Genomic DNA, 27,059 nt, shown 5'->3' with positions numbered 1-27,059 from the left:
AGATTTCAATGGTAATATTTTTCACATCTACTAATTATTAAGGAGCAAATTTGTATGCTTTGAAGAATTATTTTTTTGATTTTTTAAAAAATTTAATAACCACGATTAGAAGAAGCATTTCATTACAGCTTTAACATATCTAATAACAGTTTCTAGAGCAAAGATATGTCTCTTTCAAAAGTGGCTATAAAATTTTTAGGTTCACTGTTGAATTAATACAGTTTTACAATATTGAACTCAGTATAAACCCTGTAAGACAAAAATTGAGTTTTTAACCTTGATACTTGCTACTTTAACCTTTAAACTTGCTACTACTTGATAACTGATGTTATTTTACAGCTGAAAAGACAGGTGTAAGGCTGTAAAGTATACCTTTCACACCTGACGTGTTGCCCATCCATTGGGGATTTCACTTGTGCTATTTTAGTTGTTTGGGAGACTTCATTACACAGGCGAATCAGAGATTCCTAAACCTCATTCTCAGTATGACTGCCTCCAGAATCTGAATTTTAATAGGAAATTTCTCAGGCATATATGAAGTGACAGAAACTTCCATATATTCACAACATAGGTTAAGAAATAAAATATTGCAGATATGTTTGAAAACCTGCATGCTCTCATCCAGAGGTACAAAAACTCTGAGTATGGTTGTTATTTTCCTACATCTCCATTCTTTTATTATATAATAAATATATGATTAAACATCCATAGCAAAATGTAGCATTATTTTCCATGATTTCAATACTTACATAGACATGATCACCATGTACATGCTCTTTGACACTTCTTTCGAAGATTCCCATTGTGGTGGTGAGAATTAATGCACACGGGTACCTGCAGCTCCACAGGGCTTCTTTGTATTTGTTTAGACAGCACCCATTGTGCAGCATGTGCTGCCGAGTTTTCAGTCTCCTGTGGGGGACAGTTACGTTATTTCTAGACTTTAGCTCTTACAGTCAGTACTACTCATGACATTCTTGGGCACATCTTTAGCCTGGAGACTGCTATCATTTGGATAACTGTCCTCAAAGATGCATGTGTTGAAAGTTTGGTCCCCGGCCTAGAGGGGAACAGGGAGATGACAGATCCTTTAGGAGGCTGAGCTAGTGTCAGGAAGTTTCATCACTGAAAAGTGCCCTACAAGAACTCCAGCCCTCTTCCTTTGTCTTTGCTTGCCAGGCACCTTGCTGTGAACAGCTTCTTTCATTATACATTCCCATCATGATACAGTATGCTGCCACTGGGCCAGAACAATAGGACCATACAGCCCTGGGCTGAGACTCTAAAACCATGAGTGAAGTAGTCCTGTCCATCTTTTAAACTGGTTGTCTTGGGCACTTTGCTACAGCCACAGAAATCTGACTGACACAGCCTATGAGTGGAAGCAGAGCTGTGGTGAGAGCTGTCTTGTCCTTGGTGACTCCATTTCTCCTCCACCAGCAGTGTGAAGACTACGTCCACCACATCCTGCCAGCATTGCAGTATTGTCCACCTGCTATTTCTCAAGCACTTAAAAAAATTTAGTGCGCATTTACCCTTCATTCACCCACCAATTAAGATCTTGTCACATATGCTTTATCTCATACATAATTTTACATGATTTGGATGTATTTTCAAATATATATTTTTCCTGAACCACTTTACTAGGCTGAAAAATGTAATTTTGAAAAAAAATTTAATACTATTTTTTGAGACAAGATCTTACTATGCAGCTCAGGCTGAACTTGAACTGTGATCTTCCTGCCTCTGCCTCTGAGTGCTGGGATTATAGGTGTGTTTTACTGTGCCAGCAGGAAATGTAATAGTTTGGTCAGACTTCATGTTTGTCAGTCTGCTGGATTTTAAATGGCATCTTTCTCCCATTTTTGTATTTTGAAAATGTTTATATTTGCAAGAATATTGAAATAGTTCAATATCTATTAACCATCTTAGACTTAATAAATATTTTGCTGTGTTTTGCCATTATAAATATATAACCTTTTGTTCCTGTTCATTATAAAGTTTCAGACATCATAACATCAGCCTTTCATCACTTGTTGCTTAAAATTAGTTTCCTGCATCACTACAATACCTTACTACACCTGGGAAAACTAAGAATAATTCCCTAGTGTCCTGTAAGATCTGAACCATGTTCAGATTTTCCCAACTATCCAAAATGTCTTTTATGATAGTCTGTGCATGTGGCCCAGTCTAGTAGTGCTCTAGATCGTTCTGCATTCTCTATTTGCCTGATTGTTTCCTTGTGATGTATTTACTTTGTTCCTCCATGCTCCATGTGAAGTACTATATCATTTTAACTCCGTTTCCTCTGAATACTGGAGAGGCTCAGTGCCTCTCATTCATTATTTACTCCTCAAATTTCTTCAACTTAGTGAATTCTTACTTGTATTCTTTGACTGTTTTTTCCATTTGACTATCTTTTCTTTCAAATCTTAATGATTTGCAAGAATTCTTTATGTACTGTGGATATTAACTCTTTGTTGGATATGTATGCTGTCTGCATTTCCTACAAGCAGCCTAAGTGATTGCACTGCCAAGTGTCTCTGGACCACCTATTAAGAAACTTCTCTAGAAGTTATCACAGGATCTTCCTCTTTAATTCAAAGTAGTTTAATTCTTCAGTATCCCAAGTAAGTGAGTGGAAGTTGTAACATTTAAACCCCCCCCCGAAAAAAAAGTGACATGTTAATCAGCATGGACTTAAGGAGCTGAAGGCACCGGGTTTTCATCTCGGTGAGTACAGAGCCAGGTGAAGCACAGCTAGGCATGATGAAGCAGAGGAATATTTATCCCCTGATGGCCAAGGAGCACAAGGGAAGTGTCTTCAAAGGCTGCGCTCCTTGAAGAGAGAAAGCAGAGGGATTTTATTGAGGGAGCCCATACATTTTTATGCAGGGGTTGACCCATTGCTAAGTATCCTTAGCACAGTATTACATTCCTGAGCATGTTCAGTTGTAGGCCATGGAACACTTGTTTAAAAGATTCAGGTGCTAGACATATATGCTTTTGGGCATGCTCAGCTTGCACCATAAAGCTTTAGCTGAAAATAAAGGACACTTTCAAGGTACAGTAATATAGGAGTGTGCCTTTGAAAGTGCTTGCCTTTCTTAGTAGCTAACGCTTTTGTTTTTAAGATAGGGTCTCCCTGCCACCCCAGCTGACCCTGAGAACGTGCTGTGTAGACCAGGCTGACCTCAGTCTCACAGAGATCCCCCTGCCTCTGCCCCCTGAGTGCTGGGATTAAAGGCACGGGCCACCACATCAACACTTTCGTTAGCACTCACTTGTATCACTAACATTCATTTATATCACTACCATCTTTAGTACTAGGGAATGCTAGTCCCCTCTTCTTTTGATAAGTGAATACACTGGTTTAATTGGGAAAGTGTCAACTTTAGAGAGATCTAGGTTCATAGCTTGACTCTCCTTCTAGCTACCCGGTGCCATGTGATTTATTTAGATGGTCATTCTCTAGTTTCTTGTCTATAAAACTTCTAAGTTGCCTTACTCAGTTGTTATAAACACAGAAAAGCAGTGACAGTGAGAACATTCCCTTTTTGTAAGTTTTTTTCAGTCCTGTCTTCCTCATGTGCTTTCATACTAAAGTCACACAAAAGGCTAGTTTAGAAAGCAACTTTGGTGACTTTTCAGATTACATTTAATAGTCTGTATTTCAACTAGGATATGACAGCACAAGGCTTCAGCTCATTGTTAATGACGACTTCCTATGCTAGGTGGCTGCTGGCCAGCATTTGGTACTTAAGCTAGTTATAATGACTTGCAAATGATTATGAAGCATGGTTAGGATTCCGCATTTAAACATGCCAAATCTTTCCAGGAGCTCGCAGAGCTAGAAAACGCCCTCCAGGAACAGCATGAAGTGAATGCTTCCCTGCAGCAGGCCCAAGGAGATCTCAGTGCCTATGAAGCTGAGCTAGAGGCTCAGCTAAAACTAAGAGATGCTGAAGCCAACCAGCTCAAGGAAGAGTTGAAAAAACTCACAAGGCTTACTCAGGTAAGTAGGAGCACATGCCAAGTAGAAACTATGGAGCCTGTGCCATCTTTCCCTTTCTTTTTACTTATTTGTTTGTTTGTTTGTTTGTTTTTGAGATAGCAGTTTACTATGTAGCCTAGACTGGTCTAGAATTCACGGCAGTCATTCTGCCCCAGTGTTCTGTAGTGCTGGGATTACAGGCATGGCAACCATACCTGGCTCCCTTTATATAGGTCTTAGCATTAAATACTTTCTAATATAATGGATATGAGTCGATGGAAAGGGCATATTTTGGGAGCCTGACATTCTGAGTTCACACAATAGTCCTATGTGAACATGGGCAAATCATTTCATGGCTCTGAGCCTCGCAGCCTGTTCCTCTGTTTAATGGCAGATGGTAAGAATAATGACATAATGGTCATTGAAACACCTTGTAGTTAATATTAAATAAATTCTAGTTTTCCTTCCCTAGAATAGCTTTAAGAGGCTTCTGTTTTAAGTTGATGTTAAATTTTAGTTTGCTGTTTCCTTTTATGATTGGCTGAAAGATACACTAGTTTGTTATACTTGCAAATTAGAGAAAACATTGTCTCAGCAATAAATACTTCTCCATTAGTCACTGAGGACTTGGTCTGAGGAGTTGATAGTCCAAAAATGAAGGAGAGAAAGGGACAGGCTTCGGGGGGGGGGGGGAGTCGTGGGCGGCAAGCCTTTAGAAATGGTGTTTCAGCAGAGACATGAAAGGTGAAGGGGAGAGGGGTGTCAGTGCTCCTGGAAAAGGGTTAGGGAAAGAACAAGGTGCTGCAAGTGTGCTCAGGATGCCAGGCAGAGAGAGAGGGGCAAAAGAAGAGGGAGGAAGCAGGATAAAGACAGCTGCAGAGGCCAGCTGCCACGTATTCTTTACCACATTAAAAATACAGTGTTGTTTGGGTTATTAGCGAGATGGCTACTATATCTTCCTCCAGGAAGCCCATCTTAACTTTCTCTTTCTCCCTACTGAAAATCTAAGTTCAAGATTTGACTTTGGCTTTCCTCCCACCTAGATCAGTAAAGGCATTTTTGTGTTTAATGATCAGCTGCTTATGTAGCCTGTGCCCTCCTTCCCCCAAAGCTAGACTTAGAGCTCAAGTAAATGACTAGATTGTATCTTATTTCTGTTTTCTCAGTGCCTGGCACATGAAATGAAATAAGATCATTTTGTCAGCTGTTGTGGTTTGTCTTTTAAGAAAAGGTCTTGCTATTTACCAGGCTGGCCCCAGATCCACAATTGTTTTGCCTTCCTCATCTCAGATCTGATATTACACAAATGTGCAACCATGTCCAGCTAATAAGACAGTTTGGATCTCAAAAGTACATGCTACAGAATACTTGTGTGATTAGAAAAGGAACTAAAAATAGACCTGTTTATTTCTTTAGTTACCAGATACCAGTATCTTGCCAATTGACAGGATTTTATACAAACACGTGTGTGTGTGTGTGTGTGTGAGAGAGAGAGAGAGAGAGAGAGAGAGAGAGAGAGAGAGAGAGAAGAGGAGAGGAGAGGGGAGAAGGGAGAGGGAGGGGAGTCTCACTGTGCAGCCCTAGAAACTCAATGTAGACCAAGCTGGCCTCAAACTCAAAGAGATCAGTCTGCCTCTCCCCTAAGTGCTGGGATTTAAAGGCATGTGCCACCATGTCTGGCCATAAATACATATTTTTAAATAGTAGTAAAGAAAATCTCTAAATAGCATCACCTTAAAATAAACTTTATTTTCAAGTCAGCTCTTATTTGTTTGATTGATACTATCTTTTGTACATCCATTCTTTTTCTTTTTAATTCTTGACAAAAATGTCCTAAGAACCTTGACTTTTTACCACTTCACTTGGTATTGAAGGCAACACTCCATCCTTTAGCAGCTAGAATGGTCTTCAGTCCGCACATCACATAAAGGATCTTGGCCCTCAAATTGGTGCACTTTAGTGATATGAAATCACTTGTGAAGCTTGTTAGGTGTAGATTCCTTAGTACTTGACCTGAGTCTGAGATTGAGTATGGGCATCAGCTATTTTATTTTGTGCTTTCTGTTTGTTTTTTCCTTTTTCCTTTGAGGCTTTGAGACCAGATCTCACTCTGTAGATCAGGCCAGCCCCTAACTCTCAGTCCTCCTGCCTCAGCCTCCCAAGTGCTGGGATTATAGACGTGCATCACCATGCCTGGCTTCATCTGCATTTTTATCAGATGTGTGATATGATTATGATATAGGTATTTGAGGACTACAGTTTGCTTTTAAAGGTGGGAACTTGGGATATTGTATCTAAGCTGAGCTGATTTCCCTTCAAATATAAATAGTTAAAGGGGAATGTGGAAAAATTATCTTGGGTTTTTAAATTTCAGAGTATATACACAAAACAATAGCAATGATTTGTACGCACATGTAAATTTACCTATGCCTTTTTGGATCTTAAATTATGACCATTTTACAGTTTCATATCATTGCTTCCTCTTATAACAGTTAGAACAATCGGCTCTTCAAACAGAACTTGAGAAGGAAAGACAATCCCTCAAGAATGCCCTTGGGAAAGCCCACTTCTCAGAAGAAAAGGAACAAGAGAATAAGGAGCTCCGCACACAACTTAAACAGCTGCAGGTAGAGATCTGTTCTCTTAGAGTACATTCATACATAGGGTATCCAGAGAGGATGGCCTTTAGTCAGGCATTTAACCACCTGTTCAGAACCTGAATTATTAGGTAAAAGAGAACTCTGGGTAGAGTAGTTCCACAGCCTCAGTGTCAGTATTAAAACAGTATACTGTGTGAAGTCTGCCTCTTCTCCATGAAAGTAGTACCTTACATTTCTCCTAGAAACTCTGTCACCAGACAGATAAAACTATTAGATTGGTGCATCCTCTTTCACTGAAGTATCTTGTAATTATCTATGACTTTAACTGTAATGGGTTGCAGTAAGATTTTTTTAATTATAAAGTTTTCACAATCTTTTCAGAAAGGATGCTATTAGAAATGGAATCAGTTTATCTTTTGTCAGAAACGTATTACAAAATATTTTCACAGTTGTCCTCAGAATAATCTGTGTAGCAAACTGCAGAAAAAGTGGATAGACAGAATTTTCCAGATAACTCTCTCCAAGATGACAGGCGTTTGAAAAAATGGCACTCAGATCTTCCAGTTTTGTGAAGTCGGGGGTGCTTTGCTACCTGAGGTGGCCACTGTGATGATCAGAAATAGTGGGTCATAGTTTGTGTGGTTTGGTGAAAGGCATCCAAAAACACATGCAGGGAGGTCTGTGACAAATAGACTAGACCTGCCCCGATTTTTTTTCTTTTTCTAATACCTCAAGTAGCCTTTCCTCAAAACTTGAGAAAATCTGATAACTTAGACTTTTTTTTTAAATTTTGGATTTATTTTTATTTTGTGTATGAGTATTTTACCTGCATGTAAGTGCAGCACATTTGTGCAATGCCCACAGAGGCCAGAAGAGGGCATCTGATCCCCTGGACCTGGAGTTACAGGCGGTTGTTAGCTGCCATGTGGGTGCCAGGAACCAAACCCAGGTCCTTCGCAAGAGCAGCCAGTGCTCTTAACCCCTGAGCCATCTCTCTAGCAACAAACTTAGAATTTTTAACTGCTGCTAATTCAACTTGTGAAGTGAATATCTTAGAAGATATGTGTTTTCAGTTATGTGTGAGAAAGGCATGTGGTTAGTTCCAACTTCTGAAGCAGATATTGTAGAAGATGTATGTTTTCCATTCTGTATGAGAAAGAAGGGTGTGGGGTTTGTGTGTGTCTCTAGATTATTATTTGTCTCTGGATTATTTTAGTTTCACTATGGAAATTTTTAAATAATCACAAAACCAGAATAATCCCATGACCTTTGATCCATTCCTAGTTTATACAATTGTCAACTTTGTTACATTTAGTCTACCTTTTTCTTTGTCTGAATATTTTAAAGGAAAATCAAATTATCTCTATTTCATCTCGTGTGCTATATAATGCCAATTGTCTACTTGACACACCTGGGTAGAGGGAACCTCAGTTGAGGATTGCCTCCATTAGACTGGCCTGTAGCCATCCCTGTGGGGCATTTTCTTAATTGTTAAGTGATGAGGGTGGGCCCAGCCCACTGTGGGTGGTACCACCCTGGGCAAATGGTTCTGTGAAAGTACGCTGAACACAGGCCAGGGGAGCAAGCCGGTAAAGTAGCGTTTCTCCGTGGTCTGTGCTTAGCTCCTGCCTCCAGGTTCTTGCCCAGAGTTCCTGCCTTGACTTCCCTGGGTGATGGACTGTGCAGTAAGCCAAGTAAACCCTTTCCTCCCCAAGTTGGTTTTGGTCAGTGTTTTCTTTTTTCTTTGGGGGGTGGGCGTCTTATTGAGACAGACTCTCCCTGTAGCCCTAGCTCTCCTGAAACTCACTATGTAGACCAGGCTGGCCTTGAACTCACAGAGATCCGCCTGCCTCTGCCTCCCAAGTGCTGGGATTAAAGGTGTGCGCTACGACGCCCAGGGCTGGTCAGTGTTTTTATTACAGCAGTAGAAGCTAATTAGGACACCTAGAAATACTTCAGTATGCATCTCTTATAGAAAAGGACTAAAAGCCTTCAGAGGCTTCCCTGTAAAGTAGAAACTGAATTCAACTTTCCAGTTGTAGTCTGCCTTGGGTAGAACTAGGTCCTTCAGCCTTCTAGCCTCCTGATAGAAAGTACAACTGATACCCACCTACCATTGTCTTTCTCAAAATTCATTTTGTTAAAATGAACTCATGCTAGGTCGAAGAAGAGACAGCTTGCTAAGAACCAAAGTCACTCTTAACAGCCTCCCATTTCACCTTCCCTTTTTCTCTGTGTGTTATACTTGGCACAGCATGAACCTTGTTCCTGAATTGACTGTTGTTTCAGGTCCAACTCTTCTACAGGCTTGCTATATACTATATCTTGGTTCAAATTACGGAGATAGTAAGAATCTATTTTTCTGGCTAATCACCAGGTTAGCTATCCTTGAGTCTGATCACCTAGGGCAGGATTAGGCAATAGAGATGTTCCTTGACTTATGATGGGGTTATATCCTGATAAATCCACTGTTAGTTGAAAATATCATGTTTAAAATGTACTTACTATACCTGACCTATTGAATATCCCACTGTAGCCTAGCTCACCTCAAATGTGCTATAAAGCAGGTGCATTAGCATACAGTTGGGCAGAGTTATCTTAACACACAAAGCATATTATAATAAAGTGTTGACTATCTCGTGTAATTAATTAGAAACATGATGGTATTCAGAAACACAACACAATGTACAAAGCACAGTGCCTCAGTATGCTGTAGAGAGTGGGTTATCCCTCTTGATAGCTCTGCCTGACTAGGGCCTGTGACTTCTTGCTCCACCTAGTGTCAGGAGAGAACCTTAGTGTGTATATTGCTAGCCCTGGAAAAAACCAAAACCAAAGTATAGTTTCTTCAGAAAACTGTAGAAACTGTTCTCCAGAAAAGGCAGCCTCAAGGGAGTGGGAAAGAACAATCTACAAAAAAGAGCTCTGAATGGCTCAGACATTTAACAAATTATTTGCCATTTTAGTTTCTCCATTGTGGTTAGCAGTTATACTGAGTTGAAGGAGATTCGTCACTCAGGTGTTACAGGCATCCAGTGGAATAGAATCCTTAGCTTAGTATATAGAAACACTTTTCTTTATAATTTGAAGAAATTTTAGAAGTTTCTTTTTATTGGAAAAAGGTACCATGTGAATGTAGCTCTGTGGTCAGGATATGTGCATCCATTTATTAATGATGAAAACTGCTGTCCAATAACATATTATCCATTTTGTCCCTCCATAGGATGACAATAACCTATTAAAACAGCAGCTTAAAGATTTCCAGAATCACCTTAACCATGTGGTTGATGGTTTGATTCATCCAGAAGAAGTGGCAGCTCGTGTTGATGAGCTAAGGAGAAAACTGAAATTAGGGGCTGGGGAAATGAGGTAAGGAGAAATCAAGACCCCCAAATACAAGAGTGAGCCTCACTACCTCAGAGCTACATGTCAGGGTCAGTGATGATCTGGTCTTCCTCAGTTCTTTTATGTTGTTTACAAAAGATTGATACAAGACTTTAAATTCTGGGGCTGGAGAGATGGCTCAGTGGTTAAGAACACTGGCTGCTCTTGCAGAGGACCTGGGCTCAGTTCCCACCCACATGATGACAAACAACTGTCTGTAATTCCAGTTCCAGGGCATATGATGCCCTCTTCTGACCTCCTTGGGCATTGCACATCACGGGTACACTTACATACATGCAGGCAATATGCATACACATAAAATAATAACTAAAATTTTTTTTAGAATTAGATGTTTTATATATAACTCAGAGTTTCCCCTGCCTCCTGAGCGCTAAGGATTAAAGGTATGTACCACTGTGCCCAGCTAAGTGTCTTTCTTTTTTTAATATTTAATATATTTCTTTTCTATGTGTATGAGTGTATTGCCCGTATGTGTATAAGTGTACCTGTGTTATGAAATACCCACAGACGTCAGAAGAGGGTGTTGAATCCCCTGGAACTGGAGTTATGGATGATTGCTAGCTTCCATGTGAGTGCTGGGTCCTGAACTCAGGTCCTCTGCAAGAGCAACCAATGGTCTTTAACTGCTGACCAGCCTCTCCTGCCCCCTAAGAATCTTTCTTGAAAGTTCACCTGATCAGGAGGTATATGATAAGGAAGTAGGGCCATATTACACATTTTTTTTAATTTATTTATTTTTTGGTTCTTTTTTTTTTTAATTTTTAATAACTACATGATTAGAAGAAGTGTTTCACTACAGCTTTTAACATAATTCAGTAACACACTCCAGAGCAAGAATATATCTTTCTTACATCTCAAACTTACACCATTTGGCTGTAACTTTCTAGGTTCACAGTTGAATTAATACAGTTATACAATATTGAACTCAGTATAAGCCCTGTAAGATATAAAATTGAATGAGTTTTTAACCTTTAAAAAAAGGTCTCCATTTCATTTTAGAATATATTGTTCCTTACAGAAAGACTCATTGTTTTTGCTACTAACACTGAGTTGTTGGCGCGTGCCTCTCTAATCTGTATGTATCTGATTATTACTAGTCATAATCAGTTGCACTTGGATCCTTGGCACCTGTGTATGTCTATAAAGTCATATTCCTCTTTTTTTTTTTTTTTTTTTTTTTTTTGGTGTTTTTGAGACAGGGTCTCCCTGTAGCCCCAGCTGGCCTAGAACTCACTATGTAAACCAAACTGGCCTTGAACTCACAGAGATCCACCTACCTCTGCCTCACAAGTGCTAGGATTAAATGTGTGCGCCACCACACCCCACATAGTGATTTTAAGCAGAGTGTACAAAAGAAAACGGGATAATTTCTGTATATGAATATTTATCCTTGCCTCATATGAGCCTGTGTTTTCCGAGTGGCAGCTGGGATTGGGTGCAGTGATTTGCCCTTGGGAGGTACTGAGGAAATTGCTGTTTCACCAGTTCTTTCTCGCAGTTTTCTACTCTTGCATTAATGTTAACATGTTTACATCCAACATTAAAAATAGAATGTCACATTTATACCTTCTTGTTTTTTCTCCTTACCAGAATCTGTAGTCCTTCAGACATCTTAGGGAAAAGTCTTGCCGACCTACAGAAACAATTCGGTGAAATTCTTGCACGTTCCCAGTGGGAAAGAGACGAAGCACAAGTTAGAGAAAGGAAACTCCATGAAGAAATGGCTCTCCAGCAAGAGAAACTGGCGAACGGACAAGAGGAGTTCAGGGAGGCGTGTGAACGAGCCCTTGAAGCCAGAGTAAGAAGAGGGCTAGAGGCAGCGGGAGGGGCCGCCTTTGGCAAACCTTGATGTTTTTCAGCAAATTATAATGTTTCCTTTCTAGAGTAAATTCAGCAATACTTTTTATTTTCACTCACAAGAAGTCAAGATGGTGTGACTAAACCAATCCTGCCTGAATATGGTTCTTGATGTCAAAGTCATACCCATCTATAACTTTGGAAAGCAAGTTGTAGATGTTTTATAACAGGCAGATAAATAATACCACATTGCTAAAGTATAGTGTAGTGCCAGAGCTGATTGTTTTCTAGTCTACTGATGTTAATATTAAGGCAGACAATCAAAGATTAAAAACACCTCTGGTGTCTGTTTAGCACAGAACCTTATGCTTGATAATAAAGAACATAACTCTGTAACAAGTTCTTATTTTGCTTAAAACATGTTGCTTTTAAAAAATCTCCATGCCACGCATAAGCCTATAATCCCAGCACTTGTGAGATGGAGGTGGGCAAGTCAGAGGTCACAAGTTCTTGATCACCCTTCTATATAGCAAGTCTGAAGCCAGCCTAGGCTATATAGCAAGGGCCTGTCAAAAAAAAGGGGGGGACAGGGGGTGGAAATCACTCCCGAAGCTTGCTTTCCTCGCAGATTAATTTTGATAAAAGGCAGCACGATGCAAGAATACAGCAACTGGAGAATGAAATTCACTATTTGCAAGAAAATCTAAAAAGTATGGAAGAAATACAAGGCCTTACAGACCTCCAACTTCAGGAAGCAGATGAAGAGAAGGAAAGAATTCTGGCTCAACTCCAGGAGTTAGAGAAAAAGGTGGGAAGGCTAGAAAAGTACCCGCTTCCCCAGGCCCTGCCTGCTGATAGTCAGCTGAGAGGGGTGAGACTCCCCATTCTCTTCTGTGTGCATGCTAGCGCAGTGCTGAGACCTCACACCTGATGCTTGTTACTGAATCAAGGACCTGAGACTCTCATGATAGATGGAAACAAGAGAGTTGGGTATGTGAGCAGTAACTTTAGAGTCATTTAGCTGATACTTCACAAACGATATTGGGTGAGTTTGCCACCTTGGAAATCCTATGAGAAATTACTTTTAACTTCACCTGGCCTCTCTGATGTCCTGTCTCCATCTATCCTCAACCTGTGTCATATCCTGAACCTTATCAAATTCAGAAATTTCACTTGCCACTTCAGAGACCACAGACTAAAGAGTCACCCTCTGGTCATAACCTCTCATTTTACTAGCCTCCTGCCAAAGCTCAGCAGCACAATTGAGCTTGTCTGTTGAGCCCTTTCTGTCTCTACTTTCCATTTCATCCAGCTTAAATTCTATGGCCTACTACTAATTTTTTTCCCAAGTTTTGTTAAGTTCCTTGTCCTTTTCTCCTGTCTCACTTCTCTGGCTAAAACTGAAGTCACCTGTTTTCTTTGGTGCTGCACCCGTGCTAGGTGTTCCTGGGGTCGCCATTGTATCACTGCAATCCCACAGTCCAGTCTCACACAGCCATTGCTCTTTACCCTTTCCACCAGTAAGCTCACCGTCCACCTCCTGTTTCAGACTTTCTTCCTCCTCATATCTGCCATCTCCTCTCTTCATAGGAACCCATTGGTTTCCAAGTCTTGCTGTGTCCACCTCCAAAGTATATCTGCAATGCATGCATGACCTCTTCCTCTGATGCCACCACCCTTGTCTAGCCATCATTGCTGCTGTGGCTGCCTCACTGATTCCCAATTCTACATGATCCTGCTCCACAAAACAACCAACCTACACTTTGTAAAATGGGAGTTAGTTGTGGTCAGTCCCATCCTCCCTTTCATAACCTCCATTGTTAAACACCAAAGTCCTTCCACCCGTGGAACCTGCATGATTTCCCCAGTTCAGTCTCCTCACTGCGCTGCTGCTTTCAGTTCCTCAAAAATGCTGAGGTCTGTCCTCACCACACCCAGGGCCTGACTCAGTGATGGTGAAGGCTTGTCTGTCCATGTTGATAGTGCTGGTAAATCGTTTTAATTGAATACATGAATTTAGGATCACTGAGATTCTTAACTAAGAAAACGTTCTTTAAAAAGTCTTATGTAGCCAGGCATGGTGGCACATGCCTTTAATCCCAGCACTCAGAGGCAGAAGCAGGTGGATCTCGGTGAGATCAAGGCCAGCCTGATCTATATAGTAAATTCCAGGTCAGCTGGGGCTGTAGGGAGACCCTGTCTCAAAAGGACCAAAAAACACGTTACATGTGTTGGGGGCTGCTGGAGAAATGACTCAGTGGTTGGGAGCCCTGGTGTACAGATAGGCCTGGAGTTCAGAATCCAACCATCCACATAACAAGCTGGGCAGACGCCCCTGCCTTTTGCCGCAGTTGTGAGGGAGGCCAAGACAGGAGGATTACTAGGGTTTGCTGACTTTCAGCCCAGCTGAGAAAACACAAGCCCCAAGTTTAAAGGAAGAACTAGGTGGCAAGTGATAGAAGAGGACACGTAATGTTCTCTCCTGGCCTCCGTACATGCATGCACGCGTGCACGCACACACACACACACACACACACACACACACATGCACACAGTTTAAGTTTATCTTAAGGGATCTTTATGGAGCACCTAGAATGTATCAGGTATTATTCTAGATTGCTTACGCACTGAACAGAGTCCCTGCTCTGTTAAAATTCATATCTTAATTCACTGCTGTTTAAGTAATGATTTTTTTTTCAATTTTAGAAGAAACATGAAGATGCCAAGTCTCAGGAGCAGGTTCTTGGTTTAGATAAAGAACTGAAGAATCTGAAGAAAGCTGTGGCTGCTTCTGATAAACTAGCTGCAGCTGAGCTCACCATTGCTAAAGACCAGCTCAAGTCCTTGCATGGAACTGTTAGGAAGATCAACCAAGAGCGAGCAGAGGTTAGTCCCTGTGGTCAGAGCACATTTCCACCAGTACTGCTGTCAAAAACATAATACCTAGGCTGGGCAGAGGCAGGTGGATCTCTGAGATTGAGGCCAGCCTGGTCTAATAGCAAGTTCCAGGTTAGAGGGAGGACCCTGTCTTAAAAGACAAAAACAGTAGTGATTTATATTACTGGTCTCTTGATGTAGACTTTGGTTATCTTATAAGCTATTGTGAAGTTGTCTGTTTTTCTTAGACCTGAAGGATTGTATCTCTTCCATTACAACCCCAAGAATATATTTTGGAATGCCATGGCCATGACACTCAGTAGAGTCCTGAAAAGAACCATCAAATGTAACTATCCCTACCTCAAGGGACAGCAGTCTCCTTTGAGAGATCCTTGTCAGTATGTACCTGGACTGAAATTTTGAAGGCTTGCCATATGGTCCCTCTGAGCCGCAAAATTTTCATCATGTGTATTTATATGAAATTACATTACTTTATAAGGACTGATAGAACTGACTGGAGTAAGGGTTATAGTGCTCTATAGGATGCAGATTGTAGTGAGATTAAGATAGTAGAACACAGAAAAACGACTCAAATGAGATCCCCCGAGGGACTGTCAAGAAATTCTCCAGGACGATGAAGAAAAGCCCTTAGTCCTCATGCAATACCCTCCACTTGGTCCCCTATTGGGTAGGTCAGGCTGCCCAGCAATGAGAACACAGTAAGAAAAGGGAGGCTTGGCACTCCACGTGCATGAATCAGCCAGGTTGGTGATGTGATGGAAGCAGTGGACTCACACTGAGGAAGGAAGAGTGAAGATGACCACCTGTGATGGCACTGCCCTTATGCTCTCCTCTAGGAGTGGCAGGAGGCAGAGAAGTTCAGCAGGAAGGCCATGCAAGCGGCCAGCGACCTGACCCGAGCTGAAGCAGAGATCGAGCTCCTGCAGAATCTTCTCAAGGAGAGAGAGGAGCAGGTCAGTGCTGGTACCTGAGCTTCTACTTTACGGGGTCCTTCCCCATTCATAAAGGACTAAAGTACTGTGTGTGAGCGCTCAGTAGTCTGAAGCGCTGCTAATGGTCAGTCTGTGTCCGCTCCTGTGTGCCAGATCAGTGCAGTGAAAGTGAAGATCTCACTGCTAGAAAGTGAATACAAAATAGGATGTTATAGTTGCAAGGGTAAACACACCTGGGAAATAATTTACTCATTGACTGCTTTGTGTGTGATTTTTTTTTTTTTAATAGTTTCGAATTGAGGTGGACCAAGCAGATGTAGGTACTGAAGGAGCAAATTCCCAGGTGCTAGAAATTGAGAAATTGAGCAAGACAATGGAGAAGCAAAGGGCTGAGATCACAAGGCTTCGGAATTTACTAGACCTCTCTGGGACGGGTAACGTATTACTGGGCTTTGATTTGGGGTACTTATATAGCTGTAAAATTGAATTGCCTTCTTTTCTGCCGTTGGAAAAAGTGCTTAACTGTTGGGAATCCATTCTGTGTCTGACCCAGAGAGCTCTGATAATTACAGAATAAGTTAAAGAATTTAAGAAGCATTTTTAAAGTATGGTATTAAAGGGCTTGGTTACAGAAAGACAAGGTGTAGATTATAATTTTAAAAGAAATAAAATTAACAGATATGTTTACTTTCTCTGAATTACTTTATAATTGATGGGCAGAAGGATGTTCTCAGTGTTAGCAAAAAGCAGTTGCCCAAGGGCAAGCTGAGAGAAAACGATTGTGTTCATTGGCTCTCATGGAATCTCTTCCGTATGTTAGGAGAGAAAAGTCCATGCCTTCTTCCTCTTCTTTACAGGTAATAAAAGAGGCTTTGAAAGTGTTTTAGAAGAAATTGCTGAACTCCGGCGTGAAGTTTCTTTTCAGAATGATTACATCAGCAACATGGCAGATCCTTTCAAAAGACAAGGCTTTTGGTATTTTATGCCACCACCACCATCATTATCAAAAGTAGGAATTCTATGTTGCTAGATGTGTATACTGAATTTTCTAAAGGAGAGTGTGACATTTTCCCCATCCCCAAATTTGTTAACAGGTACTAAGAACACTTCTGTGCCAAGACATGCATTAAAGGCTCTTGAGTGTCTCTGTTATTGGAGATTACAAAATAGGGCCATCCCACAGGAAACAGTACTTGTCTTTTCATGGCCAGTTTGCAGTTAAGAAAAGGATAGGATGACCTGAGCCCAAAGAGCTGATTGAAAATAGTTAGAAAATTGTGAGGAGTGTGGACAGAAAAATAGGTACCTGGATATTATTTTCTTTAAAAAAAAAAAAAAATCTTCTGAGTACTTACCAGGGTCTCTTACTAAGTTCTAGGCCAAGTGATAGGCTGTATTGAGGCCCTGTGATAAAGGATGTAACTCCTGCTCTCATAAGAGCCCATGGGCCATGCCAGGGTGATTACAGAACCGTGACATCCATATGACAGCCGACTTGGCCTTTGTGCTCTAGATGTAGATAGGTAAGTGTCAAGGAGTCTTGTTGTGAGGAACTTGAGGAAGGCTTCAAGGTTGTGATGGATGAGGTTGTGAGGTGAGTACCTAGCAAGCAGCCAGGGAGGGATTCTAAGGGAATAGCTTGTGTAGAAGAGAGGAGTTGGGTTAATCATGGCAAGGAACCTTGTAGGGCTAGAGGGTTTATAGGTGAGCTAGAAAGGTAGGTTGGGACCACCCTGCTCTAAAAGGGCCACTAAATCTGTTATTTAGATCATAAGAAAGTGCGGTTGTAGTTAATATAAGCAGAGTTCAGAAGAATATTATGACTGAGTGTGCAGACTACCCTTACAACAAAGTGAGATTTTGTGGGGCTGTTTGAAATCATTCAAACGAAGGATAGACAAGGCCAAAGCTAGATCAGTGGAACTGGAAAAGAAGAGATGACGTTAAGGAATGAGAGGAGACAGGGCTTGTTCTCTGAACTTAAAATGAGGAGTAGACTACAGGCCGGACTCATCCAAAGCAGAGGAACTAAATGGCATCCTGCTAGAAACAGCTGTGGAACAATAGTCAGGGAGAAGCAGCCCAGGCACCATGATCCCATGGCTCTGACGGTAATGTTAACCAGAATCAGAAGAGCAAAATCATCCTCCCAGAAACTCAGAGGAAACCAGCATCCTGGGCACAACCAAGGCTGGAGGAGGTGAAAGTGCTGTGTTAGAGGAAAGCATTGTAAGCCTGAGCTAGAGATGGGTTTAGAGGCTAGACTTGCTGACCGAGAAGCAGGGGAATAGAAGAGCCATGCTTTATAGCTTTGCCAGGCTCCCAGGACAGCAGAAGACTCATCTCCAGATTCCTTCAAAGTTTATCAGTTTCTTTTGCCTTTGTTGCTGGACAAGACCAAGGAAAAGAAACCTCCACGAGAGACAAGTACAGGGACAGTGAAGACCAGATAGTCAAGGATCTGGTCTCTTATGGAGAACTTGTCTTTATTTCTCTCTCATGAGAATTGTGGTATATAATAAACCTAGTCAGACAGCCAGATAGCATGCTTTTACTATTACAGTGCTGTCAAAGATTTGTTATTCCTAGAAAACTACCAACAACAGGAAATGCAGATAGGAAATGGATGTTATTAAGTAGTTTCTGAGCATATATTAGATTGCTTTGCTTGCTTTCCCCACACTTTGAGCTGTTTACTTTGACAAAGTAGTCTGACATAACTCCAGCCATGGCGTGCATAGTCCTCTCTGCCCAGTCTTTCTGACACTGCCATGTGGATCAACTCTAGAGGGATATTAATAAACTGAATGCTGTATATGGAACTGCAGTTTATACAACTTTGTAATGACCTCACATCTATGAAAAATAAGAATCACGATAACAAAAAAAAAATGCTTTCTCAGTTTTCTTACATCCCAACTTGACTGTATACTTTGATTTCTCAAAATCAGCTTTTCCATTTATAATAGACCTTGTGCTCTTCTTATTTTAGGTTTCTAGCCATAGTTCCCAGGCCACCAAGGACTCTGGTGTGGGTCTGAAGTACACAGCTTCAACTCCTCTTAGAAAACCACAGCCTGGACAGCAAGAGGGGAAGGACAGAAGTAGGCCTCTACCAGCCTCAGGTTACTGGGTCTATTCACCAATCAGGAATGAGCTGTATAAATCATTTTCAAATAGAGGCAAGTTATATCACATAAAAGAAATTGCACTTCTCTTTCCTGTTTAATAACCTTGTATTCCCTGAAATCCATAGATACAGTCCAAAATCCTTAGCTTGCTCTGTAGCATTCTGTGATCCTGCCTCGGCCAGTGATCTCTCCTCCCATAGTCCATCTATACTCGCACCATGCCAAGTTCCTCAGGCCACTCTGGCTCTGTTTATTTTTGTTGGTTGATTTTATTTTGGTTTCTTTTTTTTCAGTGCTGGGGATTGAACCCAGGGTCTCCCATGTGCTAGATAAGAGATTCACCATTAAGCATCCCCATTCCTAAACCTTCATGTTTTAAACCATTTGTCTGGAATGTCTGTCTGCCTCCTTCCTCTCTCACACCAGTTCCTACTCATCCTTCACTAAGATTCTATACTCCCCTGTGTGGAGCCTTCCTCCAGGCCAACCAAGCAGCTTATACTCCTTCTGGATGATGGTGCCTTGTATCTTTTTCTCATGGTATTAACCTAGCTCTAGTAAAATAAAGTGTTCCAGGTCAGTCTTCCAAAGTTCTCATGGGAAAGAGATCTGGATAAGCCCTAGCTCTTTTACTTAATAGCTATATGGTCATAGTCAAATGATTTAGCTCCTCTGAGATGTTCATCTATGAAGTGCGACTACTACCTTTGATTTGTTAATTTAGGAAGTATTTGTCAGGGTAGGGATGTAGCTCAATGGTAGTTCTTTTACCTTGTGTGTGCAAGGCCCTGGATTCGGTCTCTAGCACCACAAAAACAAACCAAAAACCAGTTATTGAGTGAATACCTGCTCTGTGCTGGGTTCTTTGATGTTAGTAATAAGCAAGCACAGCTTCTGCTTTTAGGGGAGATAAGCCGGAAGCCATCATATTGGCAAGTGCTACTTGTGCCTTTGATAAATTGAGTGCTGTCCAATCTCACAGTGCATCGCTATGATAGTTTATGTAGTGTGAAGCAGATATCCAAATGATTGCTGAATATATTAATAAGGCAGTTAACTAATTAATGGGCGAAGAAACATGAAGTGTTGACTGCTCAGAATACTTCAAATTTAGGTATTGATCCACTCCTCATAGCTGTGGTTGACTTTTGTTTGTTTGTTTGTTTTTAAGAGTTTGATTTATATCTCCAGTGCCTTGATTGAAATGTTGCTGTTTTTTCCTAAACCTGCTTACCTAGTAACATACTCTTCGGTTTATTTCTTTGAAGATGCCGGCAGTGAAGGAGATAGTCAGGAAGAAAGTGGACTGGATGACCAAGATGAACCTCCATTTGTGCCTCCTCCTGGGTACATGATGTACACTGTGCTTCCTGATGGTTCTCCTGTACCCCAGGGAATGGCTCTCTATGCACCACCACCTCCTTTGCCCAACAGCAGCCGACCTGTCACTCCTGGCACTGTGGTTTATGGCCCACCTCCTGCTGGGGCCCCCATTGTATGTGGACCTCTTCCCCTCAACGTCGCTGTCCCTCTCATCCCTGAGGGCATGCAGCATTGCAGTGTCCCAGAGCATCATAACTTAGTAAGTAGAGAAATATCCAACTCTATCCACACTGCTTCCATGATTGCTTGAGAATTGACTCCTTATGCATGGGGTTATACCTTAGTAGTAAGATTATAAGACTGATGTTTAAAGCTGAACATTCTCCTGCTAAAATATTGCTTTGAACAGGATGTAAAGTTCCCAAGCCCATCCAAAGCCTGGTTTAGCCATTTTCTAAGAGAAATGCTTTCCTTCTAGAATTTAACTATTTTTTCATATAATTTTCTATTGATGTGTTATATTAATGTTTATGTGTAGTTATGATCTCATACTATACCTGTAACTTATACATGTGTGTGTTCACATGCATGGGTACATATATATGCAGATATGTATAGACAGCATACTGTGGGTTTTGTGGGAATTATCTCTAGATTTTATTATCCATTTATTTTCAGTTATTTTTATATGCACATTTGAATTCTGTTTTCACATTTAGTGAAATAATTCCCCATACTTTACAAATGTTTTTAAGCAGCATTCTAATAGCTGTATAACATTTATTTGTAGATACTATACGTGATTATACAGATGGAGTCTACCTGTACTTTATATTTTTTTCTTGGACTGGATACCTAGAAATAATTACTTCCTAATCCAGATTGCTCTCTGACTTTCTGATTCTAATGTGATAAAGCTGCATTTCAAGCTCTTTCAAACTCAGAGCACTTGGGAGCCTTTGTTTTCTTCTCCCCCTTAGTGAGCTGAGGGAAGATAAGGGACTAGGATACCTGGTACTAAGTCATAGTTGCACTTTAATGGAGCAGACTAGTTCCTGAGGGCCTCTGTGCATTCCTGTTACCAGTACTGATCACTCACACTCTCTGTGACTTTGCAGTCTTAATTTGTAGCAGTTCTGTCTGTTCAGCATTTATTGATAATCTCAAATTGGTTTTTTTACTCTCCAAAAGTGCACAGCTACTCATGGAGCTTCCCAAGTGTGCTTTCAGACCTCCCTGCATTTGCACTTTAGATTTATTGAGCCTGAGTCTTTATCATTTATTCTTCAAGGTGCAGGCAGAATACTTCTACCTCTAGGCATGTATTTCTTTCCATGTCTTTCCTTTGTTTTAATGAGTATTTTGCCCACATGTAGTTGGACTTGTGTGCAGTGCCTACAGAGACCAGAAGAAGGTGTCATCCCCCAGTTGTTAGCCACCATGTGGGTCCTGGGACCAAACCCCGGTCCTCTGCAAGAGCATCCAGTACTCTTAATCACTGAGCCATCTCTCCAGCCCCCTGGGCACCTATTTCAACAATGTTCCTCCAATGTGCCCAGGGTAGTGAGAGACCTCAGCTTATCTCTTCTGCTAGATGCTAAACTCTGGAGACAGAGAGGTTTAGTGAACTTCTCACACATAGCCACCCTGATGGAAAAGCCAGATGTGCTAGTAGTCTGTCAGTTTCATCTGTACCTGCAAAAGTTGGTTGGCTTAATTTTTCTTTTCATGCTGAAGTCTTAGAATCCCACCATTTCTCAGGTCATAGATAACCACTTTAACCAACTGATCTCAACTTTCGGCAGCAAAAAAGGAACGATACCCTCAGATGTTTCTGTAGCACATTTGCTTTCTCTATTCAGGAGAATGAAGTTTCTAGATTGGAAGACAAAATTAAGCACTTGAAGTCCAAACGACAAGAAGAACAATGGCTAAGAGCATCCAAGCAGCAGTTGGAGAAAGAGGTGGAAGAGCTGCAGCATAATATTGATGACCTTCTGCAAGAAAAGAAAGAATTAGAACATGAAGTAGAAGAATTGCACAGAACTATCCAGAAACATCAACAACGAAAGTAAGTATTAACCACTATATATTATTCAAATGGGTATGCTGTCAGTTCTGAAAGAATAACTAAGTCAATACTACTTAATAAAACATTTTGTGATTTTAGAAATGTTCTAGATCTGAACTATCAAAGAGTAACCATTAGCTGCATGTATGTGGAGCTCTTTAAATGTGGCAGTAGGAGCTGTGAGCTGTGAGACAGTTTAATTGATTTAGTACCCACATGGTAAGTGCCATTTAGGACAGTGCCAATCTAAGGTCTCCTCTTGTAGTAGTCTAGTCAGCTCTTTTTGTAGTCCTCATTGGAGAATAACACAATTCCCCTTCCCAGCTACCCTAGCAAAAAATATGGCCAGGTTTTCAAATCTTTGCTCCCCTAGACATCCTTTGGGTTTTCTAGTCCTGTTGACTGTGCATCCAGAGAGCTCTCCAGCTGATCCCTTTCTGTTATTTCCACTTCTCTGGCTTTTACTTAGTTGAATTCTAGACCACTGTAGTAGCTTTAGTACTGCTCTCCATGTCTTGTCTCTTTCTCTCCAGTCTGTGAGGGAAACACTATGACTGTCCACCCCATCACAGTGTACACTACACTCTGCAGTCTGAACCTGACTGTCTTTGTTATCTTTCTACCTCACACAGTGCTTTGTTTGGACCACTTCTTGTGATCTCCCGAAGCGTACTTTCCCCTGCCTTCACACATTTCCGTGTTCAGTTCTCTTCCTGAAATGCCTTACCTACCCCTGTCTAACTCTGTCTTTTAGAATAAAATTCAGGAATCCCTCTTACACCAAGCCTTTTTCTCACATGCTCACAATTTAGAGTTAGCAACCTTTGGAATTGCTCTGATCATACAAAGCTGTGAGCAGCTGGAGAGTTCGTTGGGAGTCACAGCTAGACCTATGCCTGTGAGTCCCAGCACCTGGGTAGCGGCAGTTAATGCAAGTAGAATCTGTTGACTTGCCAGTTATGTAAAAATGCCATCTTCTGTGGGAGTCCATGAATTATGGCAGTTCCCCAGTTTTTGTCATTAGAGCCAGACTAGCCTAGACCCCAGGGTGGGAGGCCTGTCTATGTTTAAAATCTCCTAATGCTTATATGTATAAAATTCTAGGGACTTCATTGATGGAAATATTGAGAGTCTTATGACTGAACTAGAAATAGAAAAATCTCTCAAACACCATGAAGATATTGTAGATGAAATTGAGTGCATAGAGAAGACCCTTCTAAAACGTCGCTCAGAGCTCAGGGAAGCTGACCGACTTCTGGCCGAGGCTGAGAGTGAGCTCTTATGCACTAGAGAGAAGGTGTGTCCTGGTGTGGTTGGGGCTTGTGCTCGTCGTGGCCCAAGCAGCTAGCCTGGTGTCTCTAAAGGACTGCAGTGAGAGCAAGGGCTAAACACAGTTGTCCACATGAAGAAACCAGGTTCCAGGCTGATCCTGCAAGTTAAGAAACTGGACATTGGGACAAGTCTCTTACATCCTTAGGCCTTGCATACCTCACCTGTAAAGTCAAACTAAGACTATATAGGCTGTTCAGTAGGCATTAAAAAGAAAGTTACATTTCTAAAGTTATTTACTTCTCATTGTGTCCCACTTCCAATCTTTGTGTCTTGCAGGGCGGGGGGGTGACACTCGCCAATCCTTTTTTTTAATGGTCATTCATAGTCTTACAGAAGTCTTACTTTTTCAAGTTGATAAGAGAAGTAATGATGTAAAATATTTTTTAATCCCAGGCAGTAGATGTCTATTAATTTAAGTAGATCCAAGTTAAAATCATTTAAAAAATAGTTTGTGAGATATTCCTTGTAAGTAATGGACTTACCCATATGGAATATTAATAATAGAATTCTTTAGCCACAATGCAGAAGAATGTCCAGGAGGAAAAGCATCTTCCTTTTACTAACCCTTGCTGTGACCACACATTGGTCATTTTAAAATACCACTTGGTTTAACCTCCCTGGCATCCCTGTGAAGTGGTGTTAACTCAGCTTCCAGATGCAGCTCCGAATAACTCACAGTTAGCCCAGAGTCAGACAGCTGAAGTTCTGCCTTGCCAAAAGTTTTTTAGTAAAATAAGTCCAGAGTGAAAAAAGCCACAGGTAGCACCTCAGGAAGTACTACTTTTATATTGTTATGTCAACTTGAGTCCATTTAAATTAATAGAAATCTGTTGCTTAGGAACCAAAATGGTTTCACTTATAAAGAAATTCTGTGAGTTGGCACTTTAGGAATGGAAAAAGCCCTCTTTTTTGCATAAGCTGTCCTTCTGCTGTTACACATCAGGTTACTGTGCAAAAAAGTAGGTGTTAGGGGCTGGAGAGATGGCTCGGGGGTTAAGAACACTGACTGCTCTTGCAGAGGACCCTGGTTCGATTCCCAGCACCCACATGGCAGCTACGAACTATCCTTAACTCCAGTTCCGGGGGAATCCAAAGCCCTCTTCTGACCTCCAAGGCTTTGCACGACACAGGTGCATTCACATACATGCAGGCAATGCACTCATACACATAAAATAAAAATAATAAATATTTAAAATAATTTTGTTTATAAAAGAAAGTTTAACGGCGTGGAATTTTCTACTTGTCATAGTGTTATGCAGCAATTCATATTTTAGAGCATTTCAGATTCAGATGCTCAGGTGAGGGATGTTCAACCTGAAGGGGGGAGGGGGTGGGGAGAGGAAGAGGAGGAAGGGGGAGGAGGAGGGAGGGGAGAGGAGCAAAGGAGGAGGAGGGGGAGGGGGAGAAGGAGGAGGACAGAAGAAGTAGGTGCATTTTGGAAGGAATATGCCGGACATGTTAAAACTTGACACAGGAGACTAAAAGCTACTTCCTTCTGGAGAGCATAATGAGCTCTATCCATTGCTTTGCTAATGAACTCACAGAGACCAGTGATCTTCAATAGAAACATGGTAAACTGTCTAGCTCTGCCGGACCTTGCCAACTCTGACATCCACAGGGGACATTTAATATACAAATTTAACATACAGACGCTTCTGACTTTAGTACAACTGCAGAGCTCCTGTTTTTCAGGCTAAATGTGAGTCAGTGCTCAACCAAGTGCAAACCAAACTTATTTTTACAACCTTTTAAACCTCTTATTTTATACAGACAAATAAACCATGTTGATTTTTTTTAAGTAGTTTTTGCTATATCTAGTATAGGAATACTACTATATCTAGTATAGGAATTTTTAAATACCTAAGGAATTCAGTATTTGTGTTTCTTAAACCATAATTAAATCATCACAAAAGGATTTCATCTAACTTGATACTATGTAGGGTAAGCAAGAATCTGTGTGGATAGAACGTTGGTAAAATTACTGCCACTTAGTTGGCTAGGGGTTTTTTTGTTGGTTTTTTTTGTTTGTTTGTTTGTTTTCTGGTCTTTCTGAGACAGAGTCTCCCTGTAGCCCAGGTGTCCTAGAATTGGCTATGTAGACCTGGCTAGCCTTGAATTCACAGAGATCCACCTGCCTCTGCCTCCTGAGTGCTGGGATTAAAGCCGTGTCCTACCACTCCTGGCTAGTTGGCTAGTTTTAACTTAATCAAATGATAGTAGAATTACAGATCAGCTCCAGTCCCATCATCTTCAAATGACTATTTTTACATAGAGGTTCTGTCTCTGTTAACACAGGTGTAGTTTTATAGTTGCTTATACCATTTAAAATACTGTTCTTGGCCAATATACCATTTTGCGTGCTACCACAGTGTCATTTAGAGTAGAAAGTATTCTGTTGTTAATACACTATCACTTACTCTTGTCAGGTTTTATATTTCATTACATTTTTACATAGTAATTCTTCCGAATTAGATCCTGAGCTTGGAGAGTCAAAACAAATGGATATTTTCATCTTTCTGTTTTGTTTTCCAAGAATTGTACCAATTTATACTGCCAATAACTAGGGGTAAATATTGTAGCTGAATTGCTTTTAATGACAGTTTCTTTTCTAGACAAAGAATGTTGTTGAAAAGTTCACTGATGCCAAGAAAAATTTATTACAAACCGAGTCAGATGCTGAGGAGTTAGAAAAGAGAGCTCAGAAGACTGCTCTGAACCTTGTGAAAGCTGATCAGCAACTAAGGTAGGTAGACTCCCTAAAGGACTGAGATGCCCAGCAAGATGAGTGAGGTTTGTTTCTAAGAGGGTAATTTTTGGTTTATGATAAATGATGCATGCCAAGTCTAAAGGGTCAGGGGGCGATAAATGATGTATTGTAGATTGCTCCAGGCTGATGCAAAGGATTTGGAGCAGCACAAAATCGAACAAGAAAAAATCTTGAAAGAAATAAACAAAGTTGTAGCAGCAAAAGATGCAGATTTCCAGTGTCTGGACAAGAAAAAGGAAAAACTGACAGAAGAGTAAGTAAGGCCTCTGAAGGGCTGCAGGGGCTTGGGCTGGAACAGCTGTGGGGTTCAGGCTCCCCTAGGGTCTGATCAAGTACTGCCGCTGTTTTGTAGGCTTCAGAGTCTGCAGAGAGACATTGAGACAGCGAAGCACAATGAGGATCACCACCTGCGGGTCCTTAAAGAATCTGAGACTCTCCTTCAGGCCAAGAGAGAGGAGCTGGAAACCTTGAAAAGCCAGGTATGACAGTAGATGCCACAAAAGACTGTTTTAAAACTTACTTTTGCTTTATGATTACATAATGCTTATTTGGTTATAGAAAATATGGGAAAATGCAAAGTGCAATATAAAGACTCAAGGAGTCATTTTCCCTTTCCAGGTGTCAAGTCAGCAGCAGGAGATGGCTGTCCTGGATAAGCAGTTAGGACATAAAAAGGAAGAGCTGCTTCTGCTCCAGGAGAGCTTGGTCCAGGCAAAAGGGGACCTCCAGGAAGCACTGAGGCTGGGAGAGACAGAAGTAGCTGAGAAGTGCAGTCACATCAGGGTATGTTTATCAATCAGTAGGCCTTA

The 27,059-nt window shown here is 41.1% G+C and overlaps 1 protein-coding gene across 7 annotated transcripts in view; it reads left to right on the top strand.

Moving 5' to 3' along the window:
- The window catches only part of Cntrl (centriolin), a 92,716-nt gene that overhangs the window by 48,331 nt on the left and 17,326 nt on the right, over positions 1–27,059 (top strand). For 6 of the 7 annotated variants that reach the window (XM_017798262.2, XM_017798261.2, XM_008833463.3 and 3 more), the window contains 17 exons: positions 3,839–4,015; positions 6,487–6,621; positions 9,818–9,963; positions 11,590–11,797; positions 12,425–12,604; positions 14,503–14,682; positions 15,531–15,647; positions 15,916–16,060; positions 16,484–16,635; positions 18,619–18,808; positions 20,026–20,339; positions 21,943–22,151; positions 23,256–23,448; positions 26,096–26,226; positions 26,363–26,503; positions 26,603–26,729; positions 26,869–27,033. In XM_017798262.2, coding sequence (XP_017653751.1) covers positions 3,839–4,015; positions 6,487–6,621; positions 9,818–9,963; positions 11,590–11,797; positions 12,425–12,604; positions 14,503–14,682; positions 15,531–15,647; positions 15,916–16,060; positions 16,484–16,635; positions 18,619–18,808; positions 20,026–20,339; positions 21,943–22,151; positions 23,256–23,448; positions 26,096–26,226; positions 26,363–26,503; positions 26,603–26,729; positions 26,869–27,033 — 2,910 coding nt within the window. Of the gene's footprint in view, positions 1–3,838; positions 4,016–6,486; positions 6,622–9,817; positions 9,964–11,589; positions 11,798–12,424; positions 12,605–12,702; positions 12,787–14,502; positions 14,683–15,530; positions 15,648–15,915; positions 16,061–16,483; positions 16,636–18,618; positions 18,809–20,025; positions 20,340–21,942; positions 22,152–23,255; positions 23,449–26,095; positions 26,227–26,362; positions 26,504–26,602; positions 26,730–26,868; positions 27,034–27,059 lie in introns of those variants that run through there. The other variant, XM_029563702.1, reaches the window with a different exon arrangement.

The sequence above is a fragment of the Nannospalax galili genome, unplaced genomic scaffold, assembly GCF_000622305.1.
Source record: "Nannospalax galili isolate Female #2095 unplaced genomic scaffold, S.galili_v1.0 scaffold34, whole genome shotgun sequence".
Classification (NCBI taxonomy): domain Eukaryota; kingdom Metazoa; phylum Chordata; class Mammalia; order Rodentia; family Spalacidae; genus Nannospalax; species Nannospalax galili.
Note: the sequence above shows the minus strand (reverse complement) of the source record. Positions and strands in the feature narration are given on the sequence as shown.